At 34.5% G+C, this 12648-nt stretch overlaps 1 protein-coding gene across 1 annotated transcript; it reads right to left on the bottom strand.

Annotated features, from left to right (window-relative positions):
• Positions 1–11105: 11105 nt before the first annotated feature.
• Positions 11106–11981, bottom strand: LOC143613488 (dof zinc finger protein DOF3.5-like). Its single transcript, XM_077087177.1, has one exon. It carries the CDS (start codon positions 11979–11981, stop codon positions 11193–11195), a length of 789 nt encoding a protein of 262 aa, XP_076943292.1. The 3' UTR covers positions 11106–11192.
• Positions 11982–12648: the final 667 nt, after the last annotated feature.

Raw genomic sequence — 12648 nt, 5'->3', positions numbered from 1 at the left:
TGTGTGTGTGCTCGCGCGCGCGCGTTATATACATTTTAACAAATTGTAAACGTCAAATAATCTAGCATTATTATTATTATAAGGTATCATATTGTTACTTTAATTAAAAGAACCCAACATACAAAGACAAATAGAGAAAAATGACAATTTAAAACATAATTCTAAGTTATGCCATATATTTCTAACCTATATCATGAAACAAAAAACGCATATTAGTTAAAACTTCATTATCTACTAAAGTCATATGTTGTAAGCTATAAAGCGTAAACATGTAGATATTGTAATATAAGTTGTGTGTTATAAAAACTATTTTTATTGAAATTATAAAACATTTAACTACACAACATAAAAAATGCTAAAAATATGAATATAACAACGAGATATAATTATAATTTTTATTAAACCGCGCGTTTAATAAAGTAACAATATAATCCAAACCTCGTGACTTAAACCACCATTTCAATCCAAACATTCAGTCCAAACGTTCATAAATAATTTCCCAAAATCTAAAAAAATTAAAATAACAAAGCCTCAAAATTAAAAAAAAATAACAATGAAAGCAATTAATTGTCTTAGTACTCAATAAATGATTATTATAATAATTTATTTTGAAAATTTCTTTACTTAGGAGTTAATGTTTAAAATTAATGTTCAAATTAACATGTGGAAATTATATAAATGAAAAATTGATGAGTTGAAAGCCTATGTACACATGCTAGTTGAATACTATGTGGAAACCTTGTATTGTTTTGATAGTATAATAAGATTTCTTACTCTACTCATGTAATGCATCTTCAAATATTTAACTCACACACTATTTATAATTTTTTGAACGACAACTAGGATCATTGACAAGCCACTGGATGACTGGCATACTTGATCATCTCCATTCTAGGTATGAAATTGTGGGGGTGCTAGGATGGCACGTCCCCGAAGGGAAGCTCGTGCATCAGACCGCCCCATCAGTCTCAACCTCAAATCCACTCTCAGAAGGAAATCCATCATGTTTGAGAAAAAACATTTGTGTAACTTGAAACCCCTGTTTTGTTACATGTGGAATTGAACTCAGACCTTCTCATTTCAAATGAAGTCTTTAAGTGTCTTATCTTAACATTTGGGTTGGGGATCACCGGCTTATGCACTATTTAGATAGTAAATATTTTAATTGAGTTTCTAATTTTTCTTCTAGTTTTTTAAATGTGTTCTCTCTGCATTCTTGCAAGTAACATACGCACAAGTTATGTCATAAATTTCCTGACCAAACGAATCAAATAGAAAATGTTTAAACTCGGAAACAAAAATTAGAAACAAGTTATATGTGTCTTTCACAAAGAAGTTGGAGAAAGATGCAAGTAATTCATTGCGAAGAGTTGTTCTAAATGATTTGCATCATATACCAAAAATGAAATGTTTTAACCAACTCAAACTCTTTGATCCTTCCAAGAGTCGTCTTAAATTTATATAACGTAATTTTGTCTTGTCATCCTGATCAAAAACCTTCAACCGGGAAGTCCTAATAGAATATTTTCTTTTTTTTCTTTTACATTCATTTCAATTACGTTGCAAACAATAATATGGGTCAAACTACAAAAAGACTAACGTTTGATACAGATTTAGGGATGACAAACAACTTGAACTCGGCGGAAATACCCGAAACGTTCAGGATGGGTGACAAATTGAGACGGTTATGTCTTGCAATGCATATGGTGTTAGATGGTACATGTATGATTATATAGAATTAGTCTCATACCCGTCAACACTCATTAAAACTAAGTATATGTATGTAATATATAGTCCTGAAAATATTATAATTATTATTTTAAAGTGAGAAACCGTAAATAATAAAAAATATAAAACAAGTAGAACTATAGGTAGTACTAAAATATCATATCGGTTAAAGGATCAAGACTCTCTAAATGCATGTGCCCAAAACACTGGTAATGTAATTAAGATATATATTTTTAAAGCATAATCCGCAACAAATGTAAGATATGATGGAAGTTTAGAGAACAAAGCAATTGGCAATTTATTATTTTCAAATAAAATACAAAAGAAACGAACATAGGACTCTTTTGTTGGATATTTAGTATTTGCGGAATTAACTAAATCTAGAAAAACAAACATACATAAACAAACCTAATCTGTTTTGTGGGTTGTCAATATGCAAATAAAGACTATTTTTTCACAATAAGACTTGTGAGAAGAGATCGATAAAGAAAGCGACAACGATAAGCTGATAACAATACTGATATTCATATAGGATATTTCATTGTTTTATATTTTTATAATTAGGCTAATAATCTAGTTAATTAAGTTATTTAAATATCGTGGATCATTGACATTTTTTGTAAGGAAGTTGTTGAGATTGAATTAAGCTTGATTAACAATTAATTTGATGAATAGAGTAATTAAAACAACGAGAAGAAATGAATAATAATCAATAAATCAAATAAGATTGTAAAGCATCACAAATTCAAATCATACTTAAATCATTAATCGTTTACAATGATCAAGTTCACCCTCAACTCAAACTCATTTTTTACATTCTCTCAATTACTAGATGAACTAGTGCACATTATTTTTGATCAATTAAATGAATGAAATATTGAATGTGAGAAAATGATACACTTTAAATGCTCATCACAAGCGGTTACATCTCTATTCTCTAACATTATGAGTGTTGACTCACACTAAGGTCATGAGGCATACTTTAACCCCTCTTAACTTCACATAAGCATCGCATCACTTATTTTTTTCCCCTTTCACTTCATCTCACCAAAAGAAATGGTTTAATCAATTTAACTTAATCTCACTCCTATTAATTTTTAATTTAATATATTGTTCTTTGCCTTTAACCCGTGAAAAACATAATCCATGACCCCTTTTAATATATTTAACGCATATTTAAAGTGGCATATCATTTTAATTTATGCTGGGCTCTGGCGTATACCAGTATGCCTAAACGACCATTTGTTTCTCAACAGAAATGCCCTTACAAGGTATCACACTCATAATCATCATTGGAGTCCTTAGCTAAAGACTATAAGTGGAAACATGATATTCCACTGATAAGAGGATGGTTAATCTTCTTCTTCAATATGTCATATCAATTGATTGTCTTCAAACAGTCTCCGCTTGATGATCCTATCAACCGATCCATGATATTAGGTAATCAATGTAATATTTGGTAAAAATTTTGTCTTGAGATCACCAAATTTATCGAACATTAGGTGATATCAATGAACATTACTATGAGTAGTGATCGAGAATGAAAAACATGAAAATCATAGCGGTCTTGGGATTATAAATATTAAATATTTTCAATAGGTTCACCGGCTTTCCGGTCCGGGTATATGTCTGATTTGGGTCTGAAAACATGGACAAGAAGTGTGAGTCTAGAAAGAAAGCTTACATAAAATCATATTAATTATACCATTTGCGACGGATCACCAACAGACCATCTATTTCAAAGTCACCCTCACCCAAAATTACTGAAACGTTTCTTTATCAACTTATTAATTGTTTAAAACTAATAAGTGTGTTATGCTAGCACGTGATCGAGATGACTTTTTAGGAAGTACGTAAGCTGGTTGTTTTGATAAGCTAACCCAAACAGTTTCTATACAGATTTCATTTGCACGGTAATACACTTTTTATTTATTTTTTAACACTTTAATCTACACTAAAATTACGTCTAAATCTATATTAATATCCATAACAAGAATATAATCATCAACCACTCATAGAGATGCGCTTTATTTACCTTTATATAAGTCCTCCATTGTAGGGCCAATATTCTATATTGTTTTTAGGATTGTGTATATTGTTCTAGTTTGTTTTTAGTCGGTGTATTACGTACTCGGTACATTTATTTTGTAGGGTTATTATGTAAACTTTGGAGAAATGAAGACCCTATATAAAGAGTCACTTACCCATTTCTCCACATCCATGACTCCAACAACACAAGACAACCTTTGGAAATAAAAGAAGTTTCTCTCTCAACTTCATCATTTTCTCTCTTCTAGAATAACAAACTAAGATCCGAGATTCGAGTGTCGTTGGTGATTTTCGCTAACCAACAACACGGATTGATCCGAGTAAAGTTGTGAGATCCATCTAGAAGATTTACAAGTGGTATTAGAGCTTTCGGCTTGACTTTTTGTGGTTTTCGGGTCAAACTTTTCGGGTTTTGATCTTAGTTTTGTTGTTGGATTTGAGGTTGATTTCGTGTTACTAACCTCTTTTGGAGTCCCTTATATCTTAGAAATACACGATAAAATCACCAAATCTAAGTTTTTAGTGTTTAAAGTTTTTGTGTCTGAGTTCAGATTCGGCTTAAAACTCAGTTCTAGGCCGATTTATAGGTTTTTAGACTCAAGTGTTTTTGACTTTTTGGAAGTTTAGGTGTTATATATTAAAAAAAAGCACTGTAGCAGTCGCATCGCCGAGGTACTGTAGCAATCGCTTCGCGGGGGGGGGGGGGGGGGGGGGGGGGGGGGGGGTACTGTAGCAATCGCGTCGCATTACTGTAGCAACTTTGTCACGCGAACATTATAGCAATTCGCGCGAATACTGTAGCACTTCGCGTGAATACTGCAGCAACTCGGTACTGTAGCAACTCGGCACTGTAGCACTTCGCGTGAATACTGTAGCAACTCGAACCTGTAGCAACTCGGCACTGTAGCAATTCGCGAGAACACTATAGCAACTCGTGTACTGTAGAAAAAAAAATCTAATCGAGTTAAAAAAAGAAAAAAAAATGTCTTACGAACCTGAGCTTGGAGGAAATCTGAATATGGGAGAAAACCGAAAGGAAATATTAAAAAGAGAATTCGACATGTTTATATTAAAGGAGAATCGGTTGCCTCTCTCATCAACAGATTTGAGTCGCTCGTCACCAAAATGAGAAGTGTCGGTATCATCAATGGTTTGTATGACATCAACATGAAGCTATTAAATTCACTACCTTACACATGGAACGTGGTTACCATCAAGAGAACCACAAACTTGTATACCATGAAACTCTCATAGTTGACTTCTACCATCAAGTCTTTTGAAATAATGAAAGATAAGCTCCAAATGAACAATCAGTCCAAAGAAAAATAAAGTTGAGACAAGTAATAAAGTTGGGACAAGTACTGCAGGTGAAAACAGTCATGCATGTCCTATCCTTCCCGAAGTACACACAAATCTGTGCACACAAGCTTGCATTCATAAAGTTGAGCTCTATAGACATAACTATGATGTTGTTTTAAAAGAGAACTCACAGCTAAAGAGTCTGAACACCGAATATGTTAAAGCTGACAAGATTTATACCGAAAAGATCAAAACTCACCATGATGATGTTGCAAATCTCAAACTGAAAATTTTTCAAACACAACAGGAAGTTATATACTAAAAAGACATAGTTTCAAAACTAAAAGATGAAAATGAAAATTTGAAAAATGAAATTTCGGTTAACAAATCAACTTATGAGAAACACGAAAAAGCGGTTGAGAGATTTGAAATAGCATTTGGTCAGTTAGATGAAATTATTGGAGCACAGAGAAGTGTTAAACTAAAAGCTGGGCTGGCGTATGATTACACTACTGTACCCCCTCCCATGAATGACAATTACACTAGCCTACCCCATTTTAGTTATAACACTCCTCCCGAGGAAGAGATGGTATATATAATTGGTCATGTACCAAAACCAGTAACATTTGTTTCTCCAGCTTCTATAACAACTGCTCCAATACATGTAACTGTTGATTCTAGTGGTGATTCATCTTGTTTAGCTGGTTGTGTTGAAGAAAGTGGGTCGGTGGAAATGGACACGAGTTGTGATTATGAAACCATTTATGATGAAACTTTTGTTGAAAAATGTGTCAACGAAAGTAGGCCTGTTGAGGTGAACATATCAAGTTGTTCATCATCAAGTTGTGAGACTGAGGATAATTCAAGTAAAAACAAAGTTTTTGAAAATGAAAAGGCAAGTACTTCGTGTAAATAGGTTCCACCAAATAAACGATCATTTTCTCAAACACCCAATCAATTAAGAAATCCTCAGTCATACAACTTCTGTGATAACAACTACTATGGTTATTATCAACAAAATTTTGTTGATCCATATTACACAAATGGGTTTTATAATCATGTTCCTTTCCAAGGATCACCTTTCCTACCACATTATAGTTCAGATGAGTTCTTTGGCACTCCTAGGAGAAAGTGCTATTTTGTGTGTGGTCACTCTTCTCACCTTGCAAGACATTGCAAGCACTAGTTCAAGCAACAACTTAATATTCAAAGGCGGCTTAGTCAGTCCCCAAAAGGAGCTTTTAGTAGCCCTGATTCAAGGACTGATCAAGCTGATAGTGAACCCAGTGAAATGGATGTGAGATCCAAAGTAAATAAAGTAAAACGCAAAAACAAACCTTTTTGGAAAACCAAGAAGGATAAAATCAAAAAGGATCCTAAGACTGTAAAGTTTGAGAATTCACCAAAAACAGTTCTAAAATCAAGAAAAGAGAAGTCCAACATTGCCAAACCCAAGGAACAAGTTTTGGCTTGGATTCCTAAGGACTACTCTTCATCAAGTGAAGTTGCACCAAGAAATAAATGGTTTTCAGAAAATAAAATCAAGTTTGGTCGGTTTACGGTTAACCTTCTCGGGACAAAAGTATCCCGGCAACCCATGTCTATTGATGCTAGACTGTCGCTATCTAGTCAAAAACAATATAAATCAATGTCCTAATCACCTTAAACTAGTCAGGGTAAGTAGGGTGTCGAACCACGAGGAGTATGTGGTCAGTGTAAAGTGTAAACGATTCGTATCATTATGAAGTAATTCAATTAAAGTGCTGATCACACTAGCAAACAGTTTGTGTTTTATAATAAACGAACAATTAATCACGTATTCAATCAATCAAACAAGGCAAATCACACCTAGGAATTCAAGTAAGCAAACTAACAGCAAACTCATGCACATAACAGATAAACTATCCTGTGTCAACTACAGACTGACTAACCGGTTAAACCTTAGGCATCCACGCTCGCTAACACACGGTACTGGTTATCAAACGGTCCCTACCAGTGTGACTCAACTAAGAGCAAACGTATGCTTTCTCGTAATTAACAGGTCAAAACAATCCTACAAGCAATTATTATAGCAACTGACACACTAATCGTTCTGATCGAAATAAACCTAAACTGACGTTGTCCACAATCATGCTAAACATCAATACTCATAGATTAACATCAAAGATAGTTACAATCAATTCGTTCTTAATACATGAGAAAAACTAAAAGATACAATACTCTACATCCCGAGCATGACTCGAAGGAACTAGCCGCGCATCGACATCTCTTGGGCTTCGGTTATGATATGATAGGACATGTACGATGCTTGGGGATGATTGGAAGTATGGTGGCTCTCCTTGCTGCTCTAAAAATCGGCTCGAAGGTGAAGAATCCCGTCTAGGGTCGTCAAGATGTAATATAAAACAAAACCCTAACTTTCACGATTTTGGATACCATCGCGTAGCGCGATGGTCTCCTCTCCTGCGCGATGGACCAAAGTCAACGCAGAACATAATGAAGGGCATCGCGTAGCGCGATGCCCTGTCTTCCACACCCATCGCGCTACGCGATGGGTCACTTCACTCAGCAAGTCCATATTAATGTCTCGGTTTGTGTGCTGGACATCCCTGGTCTTCATTCCATGCTCGTACAGACCCAAAATAAGCGCGTTAAGTACATGTGACCTGAAACACAATAAACATGTATGAAGTACCAAAGTTCCTAAACTAAACGATTAAAACGACTAAGTTAGCAAAATAAAATATGTACAAATAGACTGAACATCATCTATTTAAACGCTTAGTGCATGCAGGGTCAATCAAGGAGGACTATCAATAGTATTAGCTACTTAGATAGTGGTTGCACCGGCATATGATGAGAGACGAACCCTTGCTATTTGATGCTAAACCATTCGATGGCGGATTCGAGTCTTTCATAAGCGACATTGGGAGGACAAACTTCAAGGAATGGAAGCCTTGTTCAAATGGCTAAACCACAACTTATCGAGCGTTTCTCAAACTAGCCTCGTCCAACTGCTTCTCTCAAGTGATGGATCCAGCATCAACTGTTGGGTCTCGGTTTGAATCTCTTCAACTTTGTTATACAATGTGATGATGCATGGTTAAGATAGTCCATCTAACAACAACTTTGCTGACCTTTTCACTAAAACCATCAATCATGACCGATTTGAATCTCTGATTGAATCGCTCGGCATGATCAATTTTGATTAAAACAACCTATCTATCGTTTTGTTTTAAAATTGTAAATATTTTTCAAATATGTCACAATTTTAGAGGGAGAAAATGAGTTAAGTTTAACTCACCAAAAAGATTTTCAATTTAATTTAAGAAAAACAAAAACAAGTCATTTGACTTTCCAAAAAGATTTTATGTTATTTTAAGAAAATCAGAAAAATCGTTTCTAAAAGTACTATCCCGTTTAGAAGGAACTCCTGCTTAGAGGGAGTCGGATAATTAAAATTTTTAAATTTTGAGAAATTTATCCAACCCTTTGAAAATGATAAGAAATTATCTCTAACGATCTAGCACATGAAAAGAGTAGATCAAAAGCCAACAAGATCATTGCTTGATGTGTAGATAGACTTGACAAATGAGTAAGTGTCATCGTGATATAAACTTAAATATCTGCCTATGCTAGTGGTTACACGTTATGAAGCTCTAAAGTCATATCAATGAAGGCAGAAACGTAAATAATATGTCATACCCAAGTCTCCCTTTACTTGATCATAGTTGTCATATATTGTCGTGTGTCAATTTTACTTTATTGTGTCAAGAAAAGAGTCAGAAAAGAAAAGAAAAGAAAATTGTCAGAAAAGACAAGAAAAAAGTCAGAAAAGAAAAAGAAAAATAAAAAGACGCCTGTCTTAGGATTTTTTTAACTTCTGCTTTATTTCTTCATTTATTTTGATTCAAGTCTTGGACTTTCTACGTTTATAGTCATACAAGATCTGATTGTTAAGGTCTGAATCTTCTGCTTTGTTTTATTTTCTTTCTTTTGTTCAAGCCTTGGACTTTCTCTGCGCGATAATATGGTATTATCCGACCTGATATTTAAGACCCTGAACTTCTGCTTTATTTTAATCTTTCTAGATAGAGTCACGTGTGCAAAGTAAAAGTGTCCAAAGTGTTAATAAGTGTATCATGATCAGATAAGAAAGGTTTAAGTCAAGTTGAGGTGACATGTGAAAGCATACTACGCCCGAGGTATGATGGAATATGTAATTTGTCGGATTAAATGGGGACCACATAAGCATTTTGCCTAATACATACCTTAACATATCACATTGACATCCAAATACTTGTTAAGTTTAAAGTGGACAAATTATATCTACAATCGACTTTGGGTTCTTGGCATAATAATGTCCAAATAGAAGTATGATCTAGAACGTTAACAGATAATGTGATTCCATGTTGTGATCTTTCTCAGAAAAAATAATTTAGTAAACTTTTTTGTAAATATTATTGATATGTAATATTAATTTCATCTTTACTCACATTTTATTTTTAATTTTTTTTATGTTTCAACTTCAAAATATTATGTATATATTTTCGTTATTTTAAAATATATGAAAATACCAAAAAGATTTTAAGTTTTTATTGTGTTTGTACATATTTTATTAAACCTTGTTTTATTCAAAATCGTGTGTTTTGTTGTCAAGGTCGTTCATGCAAAGTTTGTTGAAAACCTAGGACTTAAACAAATCACTTACAAGTTGAGAGACCGAAATTGGGAGGGTCTGTGAACAAATTCTTCTTTGACCCTCGAGAGGGTCTGTGAACGAATCTTATCGTTCTAAGTTTTGTGCAGTTATACATGGACAGGTAGATCAATATCAAGTCTGTTTGGAGTTGCAGATGTTGAAGCGCTTAAAAGAAAATGAGAACGTGAAAGTTGGTGATTGAATCTAAGATGAACTGATCGTGTTTGAAGACAAGGAAAGAAACCAGTCGGCTCAAGAAAGTCAACAAAAGAAAATTAGATGTCGAGCCTCCCGCATCTGATGTTTCTAAAATTTGCTGTTGCCGATCCTTCTCAGAAATAAGATAAGAACGGAAAATAAAGATTTGTCCAAGATCCAATTTCATTCAAGCTACTGGATCAAGACAAGTACTAGTTTCAAGAAATAAAGACGAAGTAAAGAACTTGACGAAGGTTCCTCGACATACTCAATCCTAGAGAAAGATTGTAGGGCCAATATTCTATATTGTTTTTAGGATTGTGTATATCGTTCTAGTTTGCTTTTAGTCGGTGTTTTACGTACTCGGTACGTTTATTTTGTAGATTTATTATGTAAACTTTGGAGAAATGGGGAACCTATATAAACAGTCACTTACCCATTTCTCCATATCCATAACTCCAACAACACAAGACAACCTTTGGAAATAAAAGAAGTTTCTCTCTCCAACTTCATCATTTTCTCTCTTCTAGAATAACAAACTAAGATCCGAGATCCGAGTGTCGTTGGTGATTTCGCTAACCAACAACACGGATTGATCCGAGTGAAGTTGTGAGATCCATCTAGAGAACCTATATCCATTTTCTTTAACACGACATTACTCCTAAATTACACCATTTATTTTTTTTATAAATTAACTCAATGCCCAATCCCATGTACAGAACCTCGAATTCTCAAGAGATGAACATCTTTATCGCTGAGCCAATTACCCATGTGGCTATAAGCCTTTTTGTTCATATTAGTATATGCTTTTATGAGTGTTAAAATTTAGAGGTTTTAATTGATGTCTTCCAATAATTTTTTGATTATTATTTATTTAATTGTTGTGGTCAAATGTTGTTTTCACCTTAATCGACATTTGAACACACTGTTTAACAATAACTAAACTAAAATATTATCGTTATGTATTGTACTCGATGTGGTTCTTGTTTCTCGTGAAATGAGTTCCCCTTTAGGTTTTTAATATTTTTGGCATTTAAAAAAAAATGAAAATTGAACTCAAATAGAATTAAATTGATTTTATTGTATTTGATACTATATTTAATAACTCCATGTGTATAAATGTGTATGTATATTTTTCTTGGAATGTGACATTTAACTTCCAAGATAAACATCTTTTCCTAATAAAACTTATGACAAAAAAATGATGATCAATAATTCAAAAGCTCTGGAAAAACTTTCCAACAGGCGGTAGATCCAACGATGTTGAGCTCCAATCCTCGGAAGCTACACCGGTAGAGATGTTAAAATCGTCGTTGTTGCATGCGAACGGTTCAAAATCATGTTGCCATGCTAGACCCGGAAGTGTAGTAGTGTCGTCGCTCCAATTCATATCTTGTGGTAATTCTTCGTTAAGCATATCTTGTAGCTCAATAAGGTTTGTGTTTTGAGCTATAAATTCATCAATGTGACCATCTTCGCTTGTAAACGAAGGAATCACCATGTTTTGCAACTCGAATTCTTCACCCATATCGCATAACGGCACCCCATTGCCATTTGACGAATCACCATTCCCGCTAGAAGAATCATCGCACGCAACCTCATGGTTGTGCTGATTTGAATTCTGATTTAAAAATTTAGCAAACACATCCGCAAGGTCAATATTAGCTCGTTCAGGTGACTCATTAACTGAGTCACCACTAAAGCTTGGGTTATTAATATAACCCATGCTGCCACTCACATTTTGAGGGGATCTAGCTGATCGCGATCGTCGATTCTTTCGACATCCGCCACCAACGGGGACGTTCCTAAGCGACCCGCCTTTAGTCCAATACCTCCTACAACCTTTACAAAAGTACCTAGGTTGTGACAAGCTATAGTTATTATAGTAGCAAAACTTGGTGTTGGATGAAGCACATCTTGGACAATTTGGTGCAATTTCAACACTAGGCTTCCACCTATTTTCCATTGGCCTTTGTGGGTAGTGTATCATCATTTGGTCAAACATTTCTTAGAGAGATGGAGAGGTATAAAGAGGGAGAAAGTCTTTGTGTTTTTGTGGGGTTAAAAGTGAAGATATATAGAGAGTTGGGGGGGGGGGGGTAGGGTGGCGTAGGAGGGTAGGGTAGGGGTGTGGGATCATGGGCGGTTCAGTAACCGTTAACCACAAGGAAGGGCGTTAAATCTTGATCTTATTTTCACACTATATTGTGTGTTTATGAGGTTAAAGTTAACGGTTGTTTAGGCTAGCAAAACGTGAGGGTATGAAAAACATTTTTTGTATGAAAAGTTATAGTAAACAATATAATTGACAAAATGAGTCATTATAAACTGTTGCTCTCTGCCTATAAACATACTTTTCGAAATTTAACAATTGTATAATTATTTTTTTATTTGCGAGTTTTTATTTAAACGGCTTTAGCGTAAGTAGTTGCTGAGGGAAGGCTTACCACCCATATACAATCCACGTTATCTCTATTCGAAGCCTAAAACAATGGTGTACTCCTTTATTGAAATAGAGCCAGGCCGGACAGGCTTTTCCCTTATAATTCTTGTCAAATGCGTGGTTCGAACCTGGTACATTCATATCGTTTCACACTTAACCAGTTAACTAGTATTTGCCAACAAAGCTTCGGATCATTGACTTTAAATTTAATAATTTTTGGATATACGGT

Source organism: Bidens hawaiensis, unplaced genomic scaffold, assembly GCF_021521415.1.
Source record: "Bidens hawaiensis isolate Kalapana, Puna unplaced genomic scaffold, B.hawaiensis_p1.1 tig00037590_1, whole genome shotgun sequence".
NCBI classification, from domain to species: Eukaryota; Viridiplantae; Streptophyta; class Magnoliopsida; order Asterales; family Asteraceae; genus Bidens; species Bidens hawaiensis.
The sequence above is the reverse complement of the archived record's forward strand: the minus strand, read 5'-3'. Positions and strand labels throughout refer to the sequence as shown.